General features: G+C 39.7%; 1 protein-coding gene across 5 annotated transcripts in view; it reads left to right on the top strand.

Moving 5' to 3' along the window:
* LOC110262145 (uncharacterized) overlaps positions 1-25,098 on the top strand; it is a 601,789-nt gene that overhangs the window by 548,707 nt on the left and 27,984 nt on the right. For 3 of the 5 annotated variants that reach the window (XM_084972740.1, XM_084972738.1, XM_084972739.1), the window contains 3 exons: positions 3,331-3,477; positions 14,814-14,933; positions 19,296-20,223. In XM_084972740.1, coding sequence (XP_084828866.1) covers positions 3,331-3,471 — 141 coding nt within the window. In that variant the 3' untranslated portion in view covers positions 3,472-3,477; positions 14,814-14,933; positions 19,296-20,223. Of the gene's footprint in view, positions 1-3,330; positions 3,478-14,813; positions 14,934-19,295; positions 20,224-25,098 lie in introns of those variants that run through there. The other 2 variants (XR_014812840.1, XR_014812839.1) reach the window with 1 other exon arrangement.

Below are 25,098 nucleotides of genomic sequence, written 5' to 3' on the forward strand. Positions count from 1 at the left end.
GACATTGACCATTGAGTTTGTTGCTATTCAATAGCCGGTTCCGTTTCCAGACTCTATGATTAAAGTCATTATAGGAACTGTCAGCAGGGGGAAGAAATGGAAACTGTCACAAGAAGCAACTGTCTGAAATGTTCAAGATTCCCATAGTGTTTAACAGTTTTAAAGCAGGAAATTTTAACCTAATGAAGATCAACCTAAACTATAAAGCGGCAAGCTTCAAATATTCTCAGCTAGGTTGATTTAACCCCGCATCTCTCTCCCTCTCCTTTTAACCTTCTTGGGAAAATTCTGGGGGGAAAAAAAAGCAAAATAAATCTTTGTACTTATGGCTATGAACTAAGTTTACAACAAAAATTAGTTAACATCTTTTAAGGCTCTGTCACTAGAAGCATGCATATTCTATAGAAAATTTTCTATTGAAATAAAAGTTGAAACTGAGTAAAATAGTATAGCACATAATTTGAAAGGTTTGAATCATTATTTTTATAGTCAAGGATGAAGATAAATCTAATATCTGATAGAAAGCAATATTTCTACAATCTGATGATGAGCCTGGATATGTTTATAAGTTATGAGCAGGTTTTTTTTTTTTCTTGATGTCAAAAATGAAAATTCCCAATTTCAAATTAGAATTTGCTATGGTTTTATAATCTTTTATAGAGAGCACTGGCTATCCAGATTAAAATGATTTATAAGTTAAACTTTTCTTTTGAAATGCATTCATTAAAAAAAGATTTTACATACATACATTGAGTGTTTATTGACACTATTAGGTTATCAATGAATATTTTAGCTCATTTTGTACTGTATTTAAAACAAATAGTGGAATTCCCTGGTGGTGCAGTGGGTTAAGGATCCAACATTGTTACTGCTGTGGCTCGGGTCACTGCTGTGGCGTGGGTTCGATCCCTAGCCCAGGAACTTCTGCCTACTGTGGGGCACGGCCAAAAAGTAATCAAACAAACAAACAAATGGCAAGCTGGAAAACCTTCACCAGAAGGAGCTTCAGAGACAGGATGACTAATTGTAATGTGGTGTTCTGAATGGGATCCCAGAACAGAAATAAGACATTGGGAGAGAACAGTGAGATCTTAATAGAGCATAGCGATTACTTGACCAATATCAGTTCCTTAGTTTTGACAAAAGTGAAATAACAATTAGGGTATGCTATGGGACATATGTATACCAAAAAATGATTTGTTGTTCATCTGAAATTCTAATGTAACTGGGTGTCCTGTCTTTTATTAGCTAAACCTATCAACCCTAATGGTAATGTAAAATACTAATGTTAGGAGAATCTGGATAAGGGGTATACAGGAACTTTCTCTGATTATATTTGCAACTTTTCTGTAAATATAAAATTCTAAAATAAAAAGTGTATTTACATTTTTTAAGCAATGGGAAAGCACAACAAAGAACCGTGAAATGAATTTTGCTGTAATATTTTAGAACATTTTACACATCTAAGAAAGAATAAAATCTGACGCCAGCCTAAATTTTAATTTTTTTCATATGTAAACAAGTTTGCCCTTTAAAAAAAAAAAAGTACGTTTTAACCCCATTTGTCAGTAAAAGGAGAACCTAGTACAATAATACTAACAGTCATACTCTTGTATTTATTTTTCCTTCCTCACCTGCTATGCCCAGGTTTTGACATTAAGAATATTGTGTTTGATATTTTCTGCATTAAAAACCACTTTAGGCTTTGGTTCCATTTTACTCCCAGTCAGAAAGATCAGAAAAAGCTCAAGTCACACAGTGAGAAACTTTATCCACTGAATGAGACATTATCCATTCCACCAGACTGCAAATCAAAGAGTATCTCTTAGGCTGCTTAAAAATTCATTTTAAAATCTGATCTTGATTGTACTTTTATGGTAATTTCATACCATCAATCATCCTTTTACCTTTAGTCTCTGGGTCCACTGCTCTCCCCATAGATCTCATTCACTCTCCCTCATTATAATTCTTTAGGTGAGAAAACAGGGGAAGAAACCTTAACAGAAAATGAGGGAAAGATGTAAATTTCTTGAGAAGAGTCAGGTTCACTAAGAAGCAGAGCTAATGATATGTTCTGATCTTCCTTTTTTTTTTTTTTTTTTTGTAATTAAAAGATGGGAAGAAAAAGGGATCCCAAAAAGAAAAAAAAAAAAAATGTCTCCCATGCAAATAACATATGTGTAACCTGCATTCGGTCTTACTAATATACCTTACACTTTTAAGCTGTCAGTGTCCTGATTTGTTCCTGCCATTTGACTTGAACAAAAGAAATATTTGTGAAACTCTTGAGAACTTCTCTTTCTTTGTGTGATGTTTGCCTGCCCTTCACTGGAGCTGCCTCCTTTCTAATTCTGTTTTTAGTAAACGGAATTATCAAAGCGTAGAATTATCACCAGGCAGCTCTAAGCCATACAGAGCTCCAGGTATATAGGTTCACATAGAGTTATGGGAAATCAATAATATAACTTTGGTTATTATTCTCCATTTGGCAATGCCTGTTCCAGCGAACAATTAATCACTGAAAGGGAGTAGCATGGGGCTGTGTATCAGCCAGAAAGTGCTCGTGGCAAGTGAAATGATTTCTAACATCCAGTGTAAGTCAAGCATTCATTCAGCCTTTTCAGCATGATTCAATTTTACTAACAATACATGCTATATTTTGGCTCCATTGATTTGAATGCTGACTCCAGTGTAAAGCATATTTCTTAGAGCAACAAGAAATGTAGCAGGTAATAAACTCAGCAGTGAGCTCAGCCTTGGTACATTTCGATTGGAATGAAAAAAGGAAAGGAAAAAAAAAAGGCCATTAACCGCAAAGGAAGCAACTGATTTCTCTAAAGCCTCGAGTCCAGCTGCACCATCCTTTCTAACGCCTTTAACAAAATGTTGCCATAAACCACAGAATGCCAATAATAGCAATAATCCCTCCAAAATGGGTTGTTACCAGCAGTTAGTGACCAGTTTCTTAGTTAATGGCCTGAGGGGAAAGGCTTTAAGAAAGCTGTAGTCACTGTTTCCTCTCAGGCAATTTAACTGGATGCATTAAACTGCATTTTCATTGGGATTTCAAAATGTTTGTGCTCTGACAAGGCACTCATCTTTTGATTAAATCTCCATCTCCACAGTCTTAGGAAGAGCAAATGAGCAACCCATCTAAGTGTTAGAGTGGGGGATTTTAACAGCCTCTTAATTAATAACTTAAGTGACATTCTGAAATATATAAAAATACATATGCCGGTATCACGTGGAGAGGTTCTTTGTTCTGATTTAACGCGCTCTGTAATTGATGAGCTGTAAATGGACCCTCTCTTCATTCATTTCTTCATGCAGTTGATAATTCCACTGCCGTCCTTTGCGGGGGTGATCCTGAGGATCAAAGGCGATGCTGTTTGTGAAAGAGCCGGAGACTGCGAGGTTGTTCTGGGTACCGAAGTCGGGGACTGCCAGCCAGCCCGCTGCCTTCATGAGTAGTACCAGGTGTGTGAACCCCCGTTAAATTCTCACATACACCCAGAGGGTTAAATTTTAACCCGATGTTGCAAAGGCATCTGGAGATGGGAGTGGGGAGGTGACCAAGGAAGGGAGTTTGCCGTAACTGTTTCTATAGCCTGAAACCATTCAAATTTCGATTGAAAGGTTAAGATTTAAGGGGGTCAGTGTTTACTTTAGGGCAAATAAAATACCAGCCCCACTTCTTTTGAAAATGTAAAGTTTTGATCTTATGTCACGAAACAGCTCTTTATGATAGGGTAGTTTCTGTTAGAAATAAATGGCACCTAGTGTGCAGATGAAGTCAGGCCCGTAGACCTGGGGCTTTGAAGTGATTACGACGAGTTTTAAAATTCCTCGAGTGAAATAATAAGAATATTGAAATAATTAATATTGAGGAAAACTGTTAGATAACTGGTCTTATTTGACATCCTAATGTACGTGAACACAGAGGTGTTTTACTAACATGTGTGGGAAAAGCTGACAAATATATTTCAAGTGATAAATATTATTATAATAACAATATATAATATAATAATATTTTATATAATAATGTATTAAATAATAATAATAATAAATGTAATATTTTTCTCTCAGGAACTCCAAAGTACTATTTCAAATGCTTTTTTTGATGCATTGTTTTTCTGTTTACACCTAAACTTCTTCTGATTCTTATTTTACATGTGTAATTAGCATATTAGAATGAGGCATGGTGGCAGAGCCTTCTTGCCTGCCTGCTTGCATCTCTCACAAGTGTCCTATCTTAATACATCTATTTCTTGCCAAAAAAAAAAAAAAAAAAAGAATGAGGCATGGCCATCAAAACACTTTTCTTATTTCAATGCGTTAATCACAGGAACACATTTCTAGATTTCAACTCAGATGTTCTGACACTGTTTACGTATCAATCATTAATCATTCAAAAACATGAATAGTTACATAGTGTTATTTAATTCATCTACTTCCACAGTCTATTGGTTTTAAGTGCTCATTAATGGCAACTATTCACCCACCTTTGTAAATAAAGGCAAAAAAGATTGACATTACAAAGAAAATGGCCTGTGTTGGGCACAGATCTGCTCCTGCTCATCACATCCAGTGCTGTCTCAGATTACAAATACTCACTTTTAAGTGCACTGAGGGGACAAAAGTAAAGGGCATGCCATCTCTCTATTTATCTATCATCTTTTATTACATATGATATATATTTTCCTGTGCTATGAGAAAAAAAATCAAAGCGGTATAAATGACGCCTTGTATACTCAGTTTATCAAACTGAAATTGCATTTCAAGGAAAGTCAAATATACATTTGAAATCATATGTTTCTGTTTTCCTCATAACCAAAGTTCCAGGTGGGTCTTGCACCAATCCCCCCCCCCTTTTTTTTTGGTAGGCATTTTTATTTTATTAAAGTATAGTTGATTTACACTGCTATGCTAATGTCTACTGTACAAAAAAGTGACTCAGTCATACATACATACATACATATATATACATAAACACACACACACACACACATTCTTTTTTGGATTATTTTCCATTATGTTCTATCCCAAGAGATTGGATATAGTTTTGGATATAGTTCCCTGTGCTGTACAGTAGGACCTTATTGTCTATCCATTCTAAATGTAATCATTTGCATCTATTAACCCCAAACTCCCAGAACATCCCAGTCCCTCCCCTTCCCCCTTGGCAACCACATGGCTGTTAGCACCAATCCCTCTTAAAGGATTGCTGGAAAATGATGGAGAGCAGAGTTTGTCCCCTGAAGTGGCTGTGTTTGAGTGAATGAGCCTATCAAGAGCTCACATGGAAAGGAAGACACTACCCCACTCTGAGGTTCCATTTTACTCCGCAGGAGGCAGGATGGAGGCAGGATGGAAACAGCCCCGCTTGCGGGAGGTGAATAGAAATCTTTGCCACAGAACAGGCTTGAGCTGGTGCCGAGAAGGTCTTTCTCAGCCCCCAGATGGCCATTTTATGGGTGTCTGAATTTATTGTGGTGGAGACAAAGCTTTTTATCCTGCAGCGCACCCCAGGAGAAGGTGATGGTGTAAAAGGTCTGGTTGACAGGGGAAGAGTGCGAGAGCGCGGCCTCTGCAGGGCAAGGATGGAGCGAAACCGATTGGGGGCACTTGGGAGCAGAGGCTGTGGGCCCAGGAAACCAACTTTGCAACTCTTCAGTGTATCCTCCATTGGCCAGCCCTCTGGCCTATAAATGCATCTCTCAGGAATGTGATACAAGATGATAAAATAGACAAAGAGTTGCTGAATTCCTCGGAAGGGAGATAAGCAAGCATCCCCCTCTGACCGTGTCTTGAAAGATTGTGAAGAATGGAGGGAAAGTGCCAGGTCTTGCATATAAAACAGAACATTAATTCAGAATTCTGCTAACTTAATTTTCTTTTATTTGACACAGTGCTAATGTGTTATACATTAGAAGAGTAAACAGAAATGTGAGAGGAATGGTAATGAGTGTGGAGTCTTTTGGAGACATCAGGTGCTTTGTGTTCACTCACAAATGTCGGTTTGGAGAGAGGGTGATGGGAGTGGGGTCAGAGGGAAGAGAAAGAAAACACGCTAATGGTCGTGTTAAGTGTTTTCTCACATAGTATTACACTTTAGTCCTCAACAATGAGGTAGTTATTGCTATCTCCAGTTTATAGGCGGAAGCCATTGCAGTCGGCCCAAGCTAGTAGTTTGCACAACTAGTTAGTTAACCGGCTAAGCCCCCAAGCCCAAAGCCACATTTCCTAGACACCAACACTCAAGCTCTTTCCTTGCAATAATTAAGGGTCTCAGAACATGTGCAGCCAGCCTAGCAGGGCCTCTACCTACAAACCCATCGATAACAATTAATTTGAGTCATTAAAACATATCTGTTATTGCAGTTACATTTTAAAATACCAATTTTATTTTTTAAAGTCTACACATTTCCAAAATAAATTTTCTATAATTTCTTTTAAGTTTTATTGAAGTATAGTTGATTTACAAGGTTGTCGTAATTTCTGCTGTACCACAAAGTGACTCAGTCATACATATGTACATATCCATTCTCTTTCAGATTTTTTTTTTTTTTTTGATGCCTGCACCTGCAACACATGGAAGTTCCCAGGCTAGTGATCAATTAAGAGCTGCAGCTACCAGCCTACACCACAGCCACAGCAACGTGGGATCCAAGCTGCATTTGCGACCTACACCACAGCTCATAGCAATGCCAGACCCTTACCCCACCAAGCGAGGCCAGGGATCGAAGCCACATCCTCATGGATACTAGTTGGGTTTGTTAGTGCAGGGCCACAACAGGAACTCCCTCTTTCAGATTCTTTTCCCATGTAGATTATCATAGAATGCTGGGTAGAGTTCTCTGTGCTGTACAGTAGGTCCCCGATTTTCCACAAATATTTTTGATCCCTGGCGTAAGTTTCCATATTCTCTTGGCTGGAAAAGAGGGTGCTTGAAAAAGATGTTTTTGTCCTCACTAGTAGCCTACTTACTTTGCCAAATTATCAAAAGATTTAAAAAGAGCTTTTCTCAGAGGTTTTCTTAGGATTCTAGTATGTACATTTCTTCCACTCACGCTCCCTAATCTGCTTTTATTTTCAGACTTTAAGAGATTTCCTAGAGACAGGCTTTTCCAAAAACTCTGACACCACCCCTCAGGCTGCTGATGGAAATGCAATTGCAAACACACTGCCCTTACACCTTGGGCTTAGCAAAATGTGAAACGTTTTTCAAATTCCAAAGTTTTTCAGTAACTTAAGCCATTTAATAAGAAATCACAGAATTTCAGGGCCAAAAGGGACCCCTACGAACATCAAGTCCAACTCTTCAAATATGCTTGAAATCATTAAAGTGAAGCCCAGTGTACCAAGTAAAGCCGATTTCTTTAACAGCCTTTACCTCAATGTGGAAGCCCCTTGGTAAGGACATTTTACTACAAGCAATTCTCAGCATTCTGCTGGGGTAACAGCCCTTGAATATGAACAATGTAATTCAATCTGATTCATGCCTGTAAAACAATATTATAACAGGGTAATGTTTCAGACTCTGCTCCCATTCTGCAAGCTGGACCATGGGGTTTCACTTTTACAACTTGATGAGAGGGAGTTCCCATTGTGGCTCAGCAGTAATGAACCCGATTAGTATGCATGAGGATGCAGGTTCGATCCCTGGCCTCACTTAGTGGGTTAAGGATCCAGCGTTGCCATGAGCTGTGGTGTAGGTTGCAGGTGTGGCTCGGATCTGGTGTTGCTGTGTCTGTGGCGTAGATCAGCAGCCATAGCTCTGATGGGACTCCTGGCCTGGGAACTTCCATATGCCACATATGCAGCCCTAAAAAAAGCAAAAAAAAAAACCAACAAAAAACAAAAAAACCCAAGAGGGATCTATTTTCAAATATGTGGGAGAAAAATTAAATTAATTGATAGAATTCTCTCTGCTAAAAATTTTCCACTTCCCCCCCCCATATCTTTAAAGCCTTCTCTATAGGAGACTTTAGTATAACTCTGTCATTCAGAAGTAAATTATTTTGAATTTGTTGTTTTAATATTACCTCATGTTTCACATTATGCCTTTTTAGTTGTTTGACTAGTTGAATACCTTTGGGACTCACAGTCGTAGGGGGCTGTTTCCTGAACTAAGAAACTGGTGCCGCAAAGATACCATTTAACCAACTATCAAATACTTTCGCGGCACACAGCATAGAATGTTCTAATCACATTTCTGTAAATGGTACATTACAAATAAATTCTCTAATATGTTTATCAATCAAATAGGGAAGCGAGGTGGGACCCAATGCTTCATATTTATCCAATAGATCCTCAGAGAAGCCTGAGGTAACGGTTGAGGACTCCTGGCTGGGCCTGTCCCGGGCAGGCCTGCAGGAAAGGGTCAGCTCAGCAGATAGGGCGGTTGTGCCCCAGCCAAGTAGGACCGTGGTTCATTCTCTTGAATGAAATATTGTAAGCAAATTACCTGGGTGTTACTTCCAGGATTTTGTCCATATGACTAACAGTAAATGCAATCGTTCGTGAGTCAAGAATGAATCGTAGTATAAGTGATGAAAGCACAAAATAATAGAAAGGACTCTGTTGTAAAATACATGAAAAGTCTAATAGGAAAAGCTGATGAGTTCGTAAAATAGAAAGGAAGTGGTTACTGCTCATTCTTCAAAGGACTGACGTAGAAATTTGAGGCTATTTTTCAACAGATCTGGAAAGGTCTTTGTGCCTGAGCCGGCATTTTTAAATCAAGTTCAGGAGGCTGGAATTGTCTGCTTTATGGGGGGGGCATTGTGATTTGTGCTGCCAATGTCCACGTTCAGTGTCAGATTGCAGAATTGGCTCCTCAACCTCTAGGTATCAGAGCAGATATTAAGGGCTAAAAAAAGCCACCTAAGAAAACTGGGCAGAGAGGTGGTAGTGACACATATTAGGATTCAAGCCTCCAAAACGAGGTGTCTCATTCAACCTCGCCAACAAAACAAGTCAGAGGAGCTGAAAATAGGAACGCTTCTTTTCCTAGTGCCTTTTTTTAGTGCCTGGGAAGGTTCTCCAAATTGGTCCCCTGATTGGCTTTGAAGATGGGTGAGAGGATATGAATGAGATGGAATCAGCAAATAGATTTCTGTGGGAGGATAGATGGTGAGCAGAAAAGTTAAACTAAAGAAGAGAGTTCTCTGGGCTGAAACTTTTAATCCCCCATGTTCTTCTTAGGCCTTCTCTGTGTGACTTCAGCCTAAAGTAGTATCTCATTCATAACGGATTTCTTTGGACAAGGTGGTTTTGTCTGGATGATAGAGCAAAATGATTTGTTGGAAGCAACTGACATTTATCCTTCAGTGTGTCCTTGCTACCTTGCTCTGCATCGGACACATTCAAAGTGGGCAGCTAACTACCCTAATAATAAAATAAATGTGGAGTTCCCACTGTGGCGCAGCAGATTAAGGATCAGGTGCTGTCTCTGCACCACCTTGGGTCGCTTCCTGTAGTGTTTAAAGTATAATCTGGGGAGTTCCTGTTGTGACTCAGGGGGTTAAGGACACCACATTATCTCTGTGAGGATGCAAGTTTGATCTGTGGCCTTGCGCAGTGGGTTAAGGATCCGGCGTTGCCGCAAGCTGTGGCATAGTTCGCATATGTAGCTCCGATCCTGCGATGCTGTGGCTGTGGTGTAGGCTGGCAGCTGCAGCTCCCATTCAACCCCTAGCCTGGAAACTTCCATAGGCTGCAGGTGCAGCTATAAAAAGGAAAAGAAAGTACAGTCTGACGTCCTTACCTGGTCTGCAAAGGCCTTGCCTCACCTGGCACCTGCCAAACTTTCCTACATTTCGTCCTTTACTATTTGGCTTAACTACTGTGTTCATCTTACACTTACCTTCTTCCCATGCTAAGTGTGTGCCAAACTTGTTCCCATTCCAGGGCCTTTGCACTAGCTGTTCTCTCTACCTGAGAAGCCCAGATGCTCACAAAGCATGCTCCTTTTTATCATGAAGGCTTCTCTGACCACCCAGCCAGAAAAAGTCCCCAGGTGTTCTCTAGGACATCACTCTGATTATTTTCATCATTTGTCACCATCCACTATTTTCTCATTTACTTTTTTACTGTCAGTCTCCCCTGCATCCAAGGATAAGTATCATGAGAACTTATTCAGATATGCATCTCTAAGCGCCAGACGGTCTGACATTTAATACGAGTTCAGTAAAAGATTGTTAAGAAAAGTGAGTGAACAAACGCATTGTCTTGACTTGAGAAGGATCTGTGGTGGGGAATCTTGACCAAAAAATGGATACTCTGTGGCTTTATAGGTTCTTGTCTGCAAGTCCCAAATGCCAAATAACACACGAATGCAAAGGAGAAAATCATTTAAGCAGGAATATTGTTGATATCGTGTAAGCAATGCAGGGGCTTGGGGAACAGGATTCTTTCTGTCCAGCCTTCTCTATGGAGCACTGATAGGATAGGAACTCTTTAAATTTCATTCGAGCACATTTAAAACTTGAAGTTTTCAAGTGGCTATTTTCTTATAACTTCTGACCTGCTTCTCCAAATCTACAGTGTTTTCATGTGATTCTTTCTAGCCTGTGCAGGCAGGATGGTTTTCTGGGTTTCAGGTTGATAAAATTATTGACAAATAAACACTGACTGTGTTGAGAGCTGGCATATTCCTAGGCAGGGTGTTATAATAGGAATTTGCGATGGGCTGGGGGGAGGAGAGCAGGTGATGAAGAGGGAATCTGTCCACCCACACGGGTTGGAAAACGTCCTTAAAACTCACCCAGCACCAACTGAGCTTAATACGGTCGTTACAGGGAGTAGGTGCCGCTATGATGGCAATGTGTCAGGCCTAATTGGGACCTTCTGAGAGCTAAGAGGACGTGCAATTCTAGCAGGCAAATGTTAATCCAGGCACAAACACTGCATTCGCTGGAAAACTTCTCTTCAGCCCTCCCTGCCTTCCTACTTAGCTATTCAAGGGAAGTGATCGGTGCGTGCAAACTTATAAAAATTTAAACTATTTGGGTGCTTTTGGAAATGAGTTACAGAGCTTGACTAAACAAAAACATTCCTCCAGGAAAATCAGCTCCTTAATAGGTATGGCCGACTCCTCTCTCACGGGAGGGCAGGTCCAGCCTGGCAGAAAACCACCTGGATTTACAGGAGTGACATGTGCAGGTGATTCAAATTCAAACCAAGCCCACCCTGTGAATGTAAGCCCCAAGGAATTCATGGCGCGCTGCATTTTAACCCTCCTTTTCAATTTTAGGTTAAGTATCCACCAAACCATTTTTGGAACAATAAATAGAAAATAATGTATGAGAGATATCTTTCCTCTGGCTTAGAGGGAAGCTGAGGAGGGGTGCAAGGTTGTCTGTGTTGGTATGATCAATACTGGTGTCATTAACACTGGGGAGAGCCACTCCCTGTAGGGGGCTGGCTAAGCCTGTCATCTCCATTGGTCTTTTGCTGGAATGGGGTCAAAGTATTTCTCAGATGATGAGATGACTTCTAAACTCATGACCTTCATTTCACCTTGCTGTTAACAAACAGTGAACAAGAAAAGCAACAACTCATAGATGCAAAGAAATCATTTCCACCTCTCACTTGTATGTCATACACTGTGGTTCCTCCATGAAAAGAGGCTTTTACCAAAAAACTGTGATGCCTGCAAAGATAGATCCAAAGGGAATAAAGCCAGATAACTTAGAGAATGTACTTTACCAAGCCTCTCCATTTTGTTTGAAAACAAAACCAACTCTAAAATGGGTTTCATTGGGAATCTGGGTGTATTGGGGAAGTTTGATATATTTGTTGAATGTTTTTTATCTTGGCCTGGTTTGTGCCAATGTTTACTGGTCACATACTATGTGCCAGATACAACCCACCTGCTTTACAGAGGTGAGCTCATTTACTTCTCACAACCCCGAGAGACAAGTATATTACCATCCTCATTCGCAGTCTGTGCAAAGGAGGGGCACAAAGTCACAGGGCTTTAAAATTACAGCAGTCTAATGAGAATAGAATACCACCTGATGTGTTAGTTCAGGAAAGGATTGGAGCAAAACTGGAGAAAGTGCTTTGATTTGTCAGAATACAGACTAGATGATCCTCAGAAAGAACACTGGGAATGATGAGAAGGAAGCAAGCTACGCCCCAGACTTAAGTGAGATTTTCAGAGACTGGGTCTGAGCACTGATTAATCAGAACCTTGAGCTGCCGTGAATTGGGAATCTTGTAGCCAGATCTTTTTTCCTGTTAAAGCAAATGAGGATCTGGTTCATAGTATCTGCCTTGACTGCATGCCCATGTCCTGAGGGCTGTTCACAAATGAGTTTGATGTGTTTTGTATGTTATCTCAAGGGCTGGGGGGTGGGGGTATGGTCTTGCTAACAAGAGCTCTTCCAGGAGATCATTTGTCTCCCTGTATCTAGTCTGTAACTACAAGTAACTTCCTTATCAGCGACACTTAGGACCAGGTGGGGTGATGTCTCCTGCTAGGTTCCCCAGAAGCAATTCTTTGTTGATCCGGATTTCTTCCAGATCATTTCCAAAGATCTGTCTACTTGTGTTTTAGTTCACCAATGTTTTATTTACGGCGTCTCACCGAGACCAGGCAGTACAGAAAGGGACCCTGTGTTTTGTGATAAGTTTTCCTTTCAAAGCTTCATGCTCAAAGAGAATTGACTAGAGTGTCAGGTGACCTTTCGCTGAGGCTTAACAAGCCAGTACCATGCCATGAACAGAAAAACAGCTTTATTGGACTACAGGTACCGAACCAACCACAGCATCTTAAGTCTTTCTTGAGGATTCAAAGTCGGAATAATGCCTATTATAAAATAAATTTTTAAAAATTCACGCAGGGTGTTTGATTTTGTCCCTTGTAATATTTTTTCCTCTGATGAAACTGATACAGACAGAAGTTGCAAACATTACTTTTCCTTTCTTCCATATTCAGCTCGATAAGAAATAATGTCAGCCAGAGACATTAACTCCCGCCTTGCTGTGCATGCTAAGTGTTCTCATTATCTGCCATGCCAGCTCTAAACTTATTCAAGAAAAAAAAAAAAAGATCTCAGCATGAAACTCATTCTGACGATAGGGGGCCCCATGAACTGTGTTTAAAAATTCAGCAGACAATGTCCTCATTTCACATATGAAGTTCTTTTTATAAATACCTAACACCTTGAATTTTAGGAGCCATGATCATGATTGTTTTGGGGGGAATCTATGAAATCAAGAAAAGATGCTGTGACAGATGGCATTTTCTGAGAATGTGGCATGCTCCTGGCTTAGACCAACATACAGATATTGCTGGTCCTTGATGTAGTCACACAATGAGTTCTTTGAACATTGTCTGGTAATGCTTATTTCTGAAAGCAACAAGCCAGCCCGTGGCAAAATGGGGAATGTTGTAAAATAGTTTCAGACATGGGAAATTCTGGCTCCGTGGGTGTGTACACTATCTGACACCCCAGTCTACAGTCACACACAACCCACATCCCCCATGTAGATGGAGGGCTGCAATGGCAAGGACTCTCACTTGTAGGGTAACACAGTCAAGATCAGTTGCCAATGCCACTTGGATGCTCCATTATCAGCAGTAAATGTAAAATTTTCTCTTTTGTCCTTGCTCTCCCCCATTCACCTCAGGCATCTCTGCTCTGGTTTATGTGCTCTAAGTGCATCTGTGTAAGGCCCTCTAAAAGACAGGCCAGGGGAGATTCCTGTCTTTCTTTGGGATGTAAGGTAGGACAACTTGCCCACATAGTGGAGTGGATACAATGGGACACCTAAACTTAAGGGCCAGAAAGGAGAAGCAAAGCTTTAGATTCCAAGGGTCCAAGAGGATTAACTTACCAGGTGCTCATGGTTTTCCACAGGGACCCACCCAGCCCTGCTTCTAGACAACAAGGGTTCTTTGCTATTTAACATAATCCAATTTGGATAATCCGCAGTGTCCTCCCGGGACCAGAATCATTTCCCATGGAACCTCATTGCTCCAGGTCCACGGCCAAGGAAGGGCACTGGGGAAGGACTCAGGCCTGGCTGGGAGGTAGGTGTGGGCTGTCAAGAAATTAACACATCTAGCATAATGATTCTCAGACTCCGCTATGGATTTGAGCCACTAGAGGACCTTTAAAAAATCCTTGAGTCAATTAAATAGAAATCTCTAAGAATGGAACTCAGGCTGCAGCAATTTTAAAACTCCTTGGGTGATTGCAGTGAGCAGCAAAGCTTTCAAAGCAGTGCTGTCTTGGCCTGCTCCTCAAAATACAGTCAACTTGTGGACATGTACGTCATTAGAATGGCAGCTCTCAGGGCCCTTCTCAGACCTACTGATTTAGAATCTGCCTTTTAATCAGATTCTCAGATGATTCATACAAACACTGAAGTTGGATATGGTATTGCAGGGAAAGCTATATTTATAATAAGCACCCCTATGATTATTAGGGCCACTAAAATTTGAGAAACTTGATGTGGAATTGTTCTTACGACCTGGTAGGATGCTACCAGAAACTTTATCCCCAGAACTGTGTCATTTCTTCCTTCTTGATTCAAAGGAATTGTTTTGTGCTCTAGTGGTTAATTTTCCAGTCTTCCTCTTTTCTTTCTCCCATTCCCTTCTTCCCCTTGAATTACTCAAGCCCCCACCTCCAGTGAAGTTATGTAAGGAGAGAATTCCCAAGAAGCACACAGAATTTGGAGGGCACCAACACATGTCTTGTGGCTCTTGATAGACGCACTGGGGCTCACCCATCATTTGCATAATCTGCCTATAAAGAGTGACTTTTTTTCTTTCTTTCATCTGTTTGTTTTTTCAGTTGAAGGCATAAGATCGTGCAACTAAAGGGCAGATTTCAGTGACTTGAGTCTGAACAAGAAGGCAGAAATGACCAGAAATCTGGGAGCCTGAACAAAGAGGGGAGAGCCAAAACTTTAAGGTATGTGTCATCTACATTCATGATTCTAATTGTAGTAACATGCAACAATTTTGAGGTTTAGGTATATTAAGAAATACTTTTGGAATGGCAGACAAATATGGATTCATCCCTTTAAATGTGGACCGCTTAGTCCTCTAAGTCACTTCTATATCCTGTTGTCCACTTCCGCATAATCAGTGTCATGGCGAAGACCCTCAATAATTCATGCATTCCTTGTTTCCTCGTCATAAGTTTTTCTTATTACTAAGAAGAAGCAATGCCTCCTTACTTACACCCATTATCGCCTCTCCATTTACCTGGTCATCAGAATGTTTATCCAAGTAAGGGATTCCTCTACTTCTAGAATAAAAGTATGAAAAACATTTACTTGAACTTGTTGTAAGAAAGAACATGAGGCGTTTCTTTCAAATCTTAGCATCTAAGAGAGTGGCTGACCCATAATGGCACTCAGTAAATTCTTATTGAATCGATTTTAAAATGATTATAGCTGAAGTGAAACCAGGCTCTTAGCCTGTTTACACAGCCTCTCACAGTCCTCTTCAACTACTCTAATACGCTCACTGCGACTTCGATGACCTACTACTTTCACTTCCAAAACTGTGATTAAAAAAAAAAAAAAAACTGGAATTCCCGTCTTGGCGCAGTGGTTAACGAATCCGACTAGGAACCATGAGGTTGCGGGTTCGGTCCCTGCCCTTGCTCAGTGGGTTAAGGATCCGGCGTTGCCGTGAGCTGTGGTGTAGGTTGCAGATGCGGCTCGGATCCCGCGTTGCTGTGGCTCTGGCGTAGGCTGGTGGCTGTAGCTCCGATTCGACCCCTAGCCTGGGAACCTCCATATGCCGCGGGAGCGGCCCAAAGAAATAGCAAAAAGACAAAAAAAAAAACCAAAAAACAAACAACAACAAAAAAAACACAACTTACTGGGAATAAAAATTAAGCTGCTCTATAACACTGAGAATGCTAAGTTTGAGAAGATTTTAAGCACTTCCGAGGTGAAAAATGGCACTTAAATATTCATATTAACATCATCATATAAGAGTAAGTTTTCTTATCGATTTGTATTTAATATCAAGAGCCTCGTTTTATTTTTTTGAAAACTACGAAAGAGCAAAGATGTAACTTAGGAAGGAAAATGGCATTTGAGAGGAGCCTTGAAGAGCAGGCAGCTCTTTGTATTGGAGGGGGATCCCCTCCAAAGGCTGGTCAGTGTGAGACCAGAGATCATGTCTTACACAGAGTAGGGCCTGGCACATAGTAGTTGGGCTGTGATCATTTAGTGAAGGAATACTGGAAAGAATCCTACAAAGGTGAAACACACAGAGCCTATTTAAGAAACCACAAATTGTCTGGTTTGGCCAGAGATTAAAGTTAGGTCAGGGTTTTTAAAGTTAAGTTAGGTGAAGGTTTTCCAATCTTGGTACTACTGATAGTTTGGACCTAATAATTTCTTGTTGTGGGCAGTGATTGTCCTTTGCATCAGAATGTTTAGCAGGGTCACTGACTTCTACCTATTAGATGCCAGTAATCTCTCTCCAGTCGTGACAGCCCAAAACATCTGTAGACATTGCTAAATATCCCCCAGGGCACAAAATCTTCCTGGTTGAGGGCTATTGTGTTAAGAAATTGCTGGAAAACAGAGGAGGAAAAGGGAGCTAAGATCAAAATTTGAGAGCTTCGGTATCTCAGGTGAGGGTATTTACGCTTAATTTAATAGACAAAGGGTATTTATTGAAAGATTTTGGGGCTAGTGAGTTACAGAATTAATGTTGTGATTTAGGGAGAATAATTGGGCAGTTTGTATAACTCTTTGCATTTTTGTAAAATGTAAGTATGTATATTATATATATAGATATATATATATATCTATATATATCAAATAGCTAAAATACTTAACAGCCCTGTGCCTCGGTTTTCTCATGTGAAAAATGGGGATAATCATAGCCGTATAGTGAGGATTAAATGAGGTAATTCATATAAAGTATTTGGAACAGTGCCCGGTACCTTTTAAGTAGAGGAATAAATTTTTCTTTCTTTTTTTTTTTTTTTTTTTTTGTCTTTTTGCCTTTTCTTGGGCCGCTCCCGTGGCATATGGAGGTTCCCAGGCTAGGGGTCCAATCGGAGCTGTAGCCTCCAGCCTACACCAGAGCCACAGCAATGCCAGATCCGAACCGCGTCTGTGACCTACACCACAGCTCACGACAACGCCGGATCCTTAACCCACTGAGCAAGGCCTGGGATCGAACCCGCAACCTCATGGCTCCTAGTTGGATTTGTTAACCACTGAGCCACGACGGGAACTCCAATTTTTCTTATTATTGTTAACATTACTTCTCAAGAAACAAGGTACTGTTGTGGCCCAAACAACTTCAAAACATTTTTGAGGCACAACTACCATTTCTAATATGAATCAGTAGCAAAGAATTTATTCCAAAACAAAGTCCAAGTGCATCTAAATCATCACACCCGAAAGAATTGCTTTAAGTCATGAAATAAAAGCTAATCACAAACCTTTAAAAACAAAATGGGAGAAAATGTGGAAAAGAGAAAGAAAACTGATTGTAAAGCTTCTTCTCAAGCACATCTTGGTGTGCGCAGAAACCACATCAAGATAGAGTGAAGGCAAAGCCTAAAACCTCTCTCTACAGGGGCAACTTTGAATGGGCCGGCTTCCCCCACATAATTGCTAACAAGCCACAGGTGCCAAGCCACATAAGCCGGCGAGAGCCTGATTTTGAGAAGAGAAATGACAATTCTTTACCCATCATTCATCCCAAGACGCGTTTGTCATCTCTCATAGCACGTTGCGAGTTACCTTTTTATTAGTGGCTTTGGAAATATTTTCGCAAGTAAGAAACTGCAGCATCCTTATCTGCAAAACTGTGTGTAAATGAGGCTACGCTGGATGGAGGCTGTGCGATCCACCTGCCAGGAGAATGAAAGCTGTGCCTGTGAGCACTCAGGCAGTCGGATGAGGGGCTCTTTTCTTCCTCCCTGTCTCTTCATACTGGCCAAAATGATGGGCAAATAACAGTTCTCCCGTTTACTCTTAATTCTCTTCCCCATTTCCCTGACCATCTAGCCTCACAAGCCTGAAATAAAGAAAACATTTTAAAGGTTTAAAATACAAAAATCAAGTTAATTTTATTGGTTTTTAAGATAATACTATCTGACATTTTAAAGCTTTCAAAATGGGTAGTTCCTGTTGTGGCTCCGCAGCAAAGAACCCAACTAGTATCCATGAAGACTCAGCTTCGATCCTCACAGACACAGCTCGGATCCCATGGTGCTGTGGCTATGGTGTAGGCTGGCAGCTGCAGCTCCAGTTCAACCCCTAGCCTGGGAACTTCCATAGGCCATGGGTGCAGCCCTAAAACAAATAAAATAAAATGAAGTTCTCAAAATGCTTTCTCAGAATTCCCTGGTGGTTTAGTGGTGAAGGATCCAGCATTGTCACTGCTGTGGCTCTGGTTCCTGCTGGAGCCTGGGTTCCCAGGCCTGGGAACTTACACATGCTGGGGGCTGGGCCAAAACAGAAACAAAATGCTTTCTCATAAGTCCTCTTGCTTGAGCCCTTAAAATCAATATCACCCACTCCTTACAGAAGGAAACCGGGGTTCAGTGAAGTTTAATGCCTTGTCCATGGAAATAATGACACTTGAGAATAGCAGGTTCGTTTTCTGACTCATGGTCCCAACCATGTGACCGTGGTTAACTCTTAATTCTTCTGTGCCGACATTGTTCATGTATCTCTTCCCTTCTTATTCTAGCCAGAGTCATATTTCTCACTAACAAAGGTATAAGGAAAATTAGATCCTTCTCACCTTTTGACTGATCTTCATCGGCTTCTTGCTTGGTCTTCATGCCTTTAGTCAAGACCGCCTGAAAACCTTCTCACCCACTGCTGCCAGACTCAACCTCTCCTCAACACCTTGGCAGAATTCTGTCACATTTCAGCTAATTTCAGCTACTTGTCTGGTACCATTCGTGTATTTAAAATCGGTCCTTTCCGTCTCTGTCTCAGTCACATCCAAAGCTTTTCTTTCCTACTCCCAATGTAAGTGGGATTTATGACTACAGGCTCTAATGTGGCCTGGGTCTCCAGTACCTACTGTCCCTCCCTCTCCTAGGTTAGTTCCTCTGGTGTGGGGGTGGGGAAAAGGGAGAAAAATGAGAACTATCTCCTAACTTCCCTAAGCTTCAGAGACTCTGGACAGCAGAGGGGAAGAAACCCTGTAAAACACGTCCATATTCTGGCGTGTCACCAGCCACTGTGTTCTTCCCGACCTGCTGATGTGCTTCAGTCACGCGAAGCAACAGATGAGCCTTCAATTTTTCTCTCTTTTCCCCTTGTTCTTCCTTCAGTTTCTGCAGTTCCTGGGGTCAGGTGTGTGTGCTCATCACCATGAAAAAGAGTCCTGAAGGAGACCCTGGAGATCAAGGTCAGCAGCAACAAGAACGGAGACAAGTTGCAGTCTGTCCTTGTAGGGGTCCAGCCTGCTCATCATTTCCCTTTTTTTTTTTTTTTAAGTTTTTTTTAAAAGAAATATTTATTGTTTTTTCTTTTTAAGGAATCACTTCTCTCTTTTTTTGGCTGCACCAGCAGCATGTGGAAGTTCCCGGGCCAGGGGTCAAACCTGTGCCACAGCAGTGACACCTTAACCCGTTGCATCACAGGAACACTCCTGTTTTCCCATCTTGGCTGACTGCCTATGCACTCAGGCTTGAGCATTTGACACAGAGACATTTGCACAGAGTCTGTTCAACCAGGCCCTGTAGTTGTGTATGCCATTTCTATCTCTTATGTATATCTGTGTGTGTGTGTGTGTGTGTGTGTGTGTGTGTGTGTGTGTGTGTGTGCAGCCTACTGGTTCTACTTCTGTGGTTAAACCCTAACTATAAAAATTTGGATGCAAATTCAAGAGACCATTACTTTAAGGATGGTAGAAATAATTGCCTACTTGTACGCTGGTAGGAATGAACCCAAAAATATAGTATAGTGGGAGAAAATGGCTGGAGCAACATCCTTCAAGAGCAAAAAGGAAAGAAATATAGTATACAAAAGGAAGTTCAGGCCCTCATTAGGAGCAGGAAAATATCACCTACAACGAGATAAAAGACCATATGGCTACAGATTCTAGTAAGTGGACAATTATGGTGCTGCACCCTGTGGAAGTTTTCCTCTGAGCATTAAATACAAGTGGACACTCAAAGTCAAATTCCTAAAATATTTATTTTAAGAAGCAGGAAAATTATATAATCCTGTGGAAAAAAACCCTGAGATACAATAAAAGTAATAATGAGCAAAAGAAAATGATAAATATGTGGGTAAAACTAATAGGATGGGACAAAGGGAGCCCTGTACCCTTGAATTAAGATTCACAAAGAAAACCCCAAGCTGAGATGGCTTCACTTGTGAATTCTACCAAAAATAGAGGGCAGAAAAAAATACCAGTTTTACAGAAACTATTTTAGATAATAGAAGAAGAGGGTAAACGTCTCAACTCATGCTGTGGAGCCAACATTATAGTAGTACCAAAACCAGATGAAAACTCTTAAAAATTTAGCAAATCAAATCCAGCATATATAAGATGGACAATATAAAACATATGTGATGTATAAATAGAAAAGGATTTAACTTAGTAATGCATTACCTTACCATACTAAAATAAATTATTATAACTCAAAGTAATAGAGTTTTTAAAAAGGTAAACATTTAATGAAATTATCCATTTTTGGTAAAAAGTGAAATTCTTAGTAAAGGAGGCAGAAACTTCCTTAACATGATGAATGACTTCTACTAAAATATTCAGATAATGTCATACTTTTAAATGGTAAAAAACTGAGTGTTTTCCCCCAAGATTGGGAACAAGGCAAAGATACCTGTTTTTCTAGTTTAGAAATGTTTAAGTAAAATTGTTTTTATTTATAGACAACATAATTGTCTATGTAGAAACAAACAAAAAGCCATGCCAACATTAGTAAATGAGTTAAACAACACTGCAGCTTTCAAAAATTAATTGCATTTTTATATGCTAGAAAAAGCAATTAGAAATTGGCATTAAACAAAATCATACAAATAAGCATTAAAATATAAAACACATAGGGAAAATTTAACAAAATATGTGCAAGACCTATACACTGAAAGCTTCAATGTATTACAAGACAGATCAAGGAGAAACTGAATAAATGAGAGGTATGTCTTTTCCATGGGTTGGAAGACTGAGTATTGCTAAGATGTCCATTATCCTAAAAATTATTTAGAGATTTAATGCAAAAATGATTTGGACAGGCTAATTCTGCAAGTGCATAGACAATCAAAGAAACTACAATAGCCAACTATTTTGGAAAAAAAACACAACAACAAAGTCGGAAGATTCACACTTTGACTTACTGTAAAGTTAATAAGGATACTAGTAAGTTTAAACATACAAATCAATGGAACACAATGGAGAGCTGAGAAGTAGACTCACTCATAGATGGTTAATTGATTTTGATTTTCCATAAAGGGGCCAAGGACACTCAAAAAAAGAAAAAAAGAAAAGTTCTGGAACAACTGGATAATCTTAAATAAAAAAAAATTAAAAAAAACAAGAACAGAAAAAGAAACTTGATCCTTGCCTTACTCTATCTATAAAAGTTTAACTTGAAATGGATCACAGTTCTAAATGCCAGGATAAATCTATAAAACTTCTGGAAGAAAACATAGAAATTTTTGTGACCTTGAGTTAGACAAAGATTTCTAACTAGTTTTTGTGCCTCATTTCAAGGATACAAAAAAACACAGATTTTAAAGGAAAAAACTGTTAAATTGAGTTCATCAAAATAAAAAACATTTTCTCTTGAAAGGTATAGTTAAGAAGATAAAAAAACAAGCCACCAAGAGAATACAATTCACAAAACGTACATCTGGCAAAAGACTTGTTTACAGAATATATAAAAAAACTTCTACAACTTAATAAGACAAAGCAACCTGATTAAAAAGACAGTTAAAAGCTTTGCATTGCCTCTTCACCAAAGAATATATGCAAAATATATAAATGGCAAACATGCAGAAAAAGATGCAATATCATCAGTCGTAAAGGAAATGCAAATTACACCCCCAACTGAAGGGCTATAGTAGAAAGAATGGCAATGAATACCAAGTATTGCCAAGAATTTGGAGCAATAGGAACTCTTGGTGTTGCTGTTGGGAATGTGAAATAGCTTGGCATCCATAAAGTGAAACATATTTTTACCATATGGCCTAGCAATGCTATTCCTAAGTGTTTTCCCAAGATAAAAAGTACACATATAGGTGTGTCCACACAAGGACTTATACTCAAGTTATCATGAGTTTTATTTATAAAAAATTAAAAAACAAAACAGAAACAACACAAATATCCATTAACCCATGAATTGATTTGAAAAATTGTGGCATATTCATACAACGAAATATTATCCAACAATAAAAACTACAAACATTAATTTGAAAAGATGTACACACCCAAATGTTTATTGCAGCACTATTTACAATAGCCAAGACATGGAAGCAACCTAAACATCCATCAACAGAGGAATGGATAAAGAAGACATGGTACATATATACACTGGAATGTTACTCAGCCATAAAAAAGAATGAAATAATGCCACTTGCAGCAAAGTGGATGGACCTAGAGAGTATTGTGCTAAGTCAAGTAAGTTGAAGACAAATATCATATGATATCACTTGTATGTGGAATCAAAATATGATACAAATGAACTTATTTACAGAACAGAAACAGACTCACAGACATAGAAAACAAACTTGTGGTTATCAAAGGGGAAAGTATCGGGGGGAGATAAATCATGAGTTTGGGATTGGCAGATGCAAGCTATTGTGTATAAAATAGATAACCAACAAGGTCCTACTATATAGCACAGGGAACTCTATTCAATATTTGGGAATAAACTATAGTGGAAAAAAAATCTTTTAAAAGACCCACTCCCCTGACCCACTCCAGCTTAAAGAGACTTTTGTTCAGGACTCAATTTGCCCATTTGGCCAAATTAAATGCTTGAATTGGAAGAACAGAAAGAATAGGTGAAGGATAACGAAATGCCAAGTCAATTATCTTGACTGATATGTTTTCTCTTGTCATTTATATTGTATGTTGCTTATTTAATAGTAAGCCCACCAGGCAGAAACCTTATGTTTCTGCAAACTTACTGCATCAAAATTTCATCAGCCCTCATTTTAAAAAAAAGGAATATATTGAAATGAGCTACTTCATAATTGTCCATAATCCTGCATTACATTCAGATCATACAAGCAATTATGTATCAGAAAGTCCAACTTTGGGAGTTCTCTGGTCGCCTAGTGGTTAAGGATTTGGCGTTGTCATTGCTGTGGCTCAGGATCAATTTCCTGGCCCGGGAACTTCCACATGCCATGGGCACAGGAAAAAAAAGGAAAAAAAAAAATTAGAACTTTATGGCTATTGGTGATAAAAACCTCTCCTAGGAGTTTTTCCTCTGAAATCATGGCTAACATTTAGCATTTATTGCATGTTGATGGTATACTGAGCGCTGTACCGAAACGAAAAATAACAATCTTTTCTGTAGTATGTTTGTTATCCATAATTCATTGAGACAAAAAAAACAAAAAACAAAAAACCCCAAAACAAACCCTCAAACCCACAAGAAAACTGCCAACTCATGTGCTGTGCAGAGAATGTTGGTCACCTTTGCTAATAGGACAGGCAGTTAACTAGGGCACCGGGGGAGCCCAGGTCTGCCCTCTGCCTGGTTCATATAATCAGAGGCCAGGATATTCCTAACCTTTTATGGGTAAATGAACAACAAATTAGGAATTTCTAACTATCTTCTCTCTGAGGGTTATCTCCCAGTATTAGCAGGGAAGTGTTGAGCATCCAAGGTGATGCTTTTTGTGAAATTAAGAGACCTGGATTTGAAAAACAGCTTCAATAGCTAGAGGCGTAGACTATCAGAAAGGTACTCCAGGCTGTAATAACTGCTGGCTGTCCTGGGAAATGGCTTCAAGGCCAGAGCAGTCATGGCTCCATGCAATCATATCCTCTAATTATGGAAAAACCCGTGTAGAGTCTCCATGTTAATTCGTCTCTCAGAGACTTCAGCTTTGTGTGGTTAGTGCAGATTTATGGCATTTTTCTTTCCCTGTTATTAAAACTGATATTTCACAAGGAAGAAACTATCTCTAGACAACTGTTAAAATGCAAAGTTTCAGTCATAAAAGAAAACTGCAAGATTATTCTGAGAAGATTCCATAGAGATTTCCAAACAAGGATAAGAAACAACACATCAAAGACGGAGGGTGATGAGGGGAGGAATTCAAAAATAAAAAGGCATGACTTTAAAATATTAACAAAAAACTCAACAGTTGGCCCATAGAATCAAGAGGTTAGAGTGTAATTAATTTAAGTGCTTGTTACAATTATGGAAATAAACATTTCATGCGTACATGCAAACTGAATTATACATAATTATGAAAGCACTAATTGGAACATTTGGATTAACATAGTAGAAGCCAAATTGCCTTTTTAAACCAATGATACAGTGTTTTGTATGTATCCTGCGTGTACAGGGTACATATTGGTTAATAATGGAAAGGAGCATATTTAGAAGCGTATATTTCTATCCAGTTCACATTTTGTTCTCTTGTAGCGTATATGCAGATATTTATAGATTAAATTATGTGACACCCATTGAAAGAGAACAAGGATCAGGCTGGCTGGTTTTGCCCATTGCAGCCAATCTGTAGAAGAAGACTGAGGGCAGAGACTCCTGTTCCAGAACTCAAGGTTCCTTCCTACCTCACCGTTTAATACTCCAAGCTTGAGAGTTTCCTTTGTGGCTGAGCAGTTAATGAACCCAACTAGAATCCATGAAGATGTGGGTTCTATCCCTGGCCTCACTCAGTGAGTTAAGGATCTGGAGTTGCTCTGAGCTGTGGTGTAGGTCATAGACTCGGCTTGGATCCGGAGTTGCTGTGGCTGTGGCTCTGACTCGACCCCTAGCCTGGGAACCTCCATATGCTGAGGGTGCAGCTATAAAAGCAAAAAAAAAAAAAGAAAAAATATCCTCCAAGCTTGATGGGATACAGGAGTTTTGGGGGTTGGGGGGGTGGTAGGAATTGGCAATCTGAGAAAAGTGAAAGGAAATTGTGTTT

The sequence above is a fragment of the Sus scrofa genome, chromosome 8 (genome assembly GCF_054392235.1).
Source record: "Sus scrofa isolate SSC_HxYL_T2T_F1_AM1 chromosome 8, Sscrofa_HxYL_maternal_Yorkshire_Landrace_v2.0, whole genome shotgun sequence".
Taxonomy (NCBI): Eukaryota; Metazoa; Chordata; class Mammalia; order Artiodactyla; family Suidae; genus Sus; species Sus scrofa.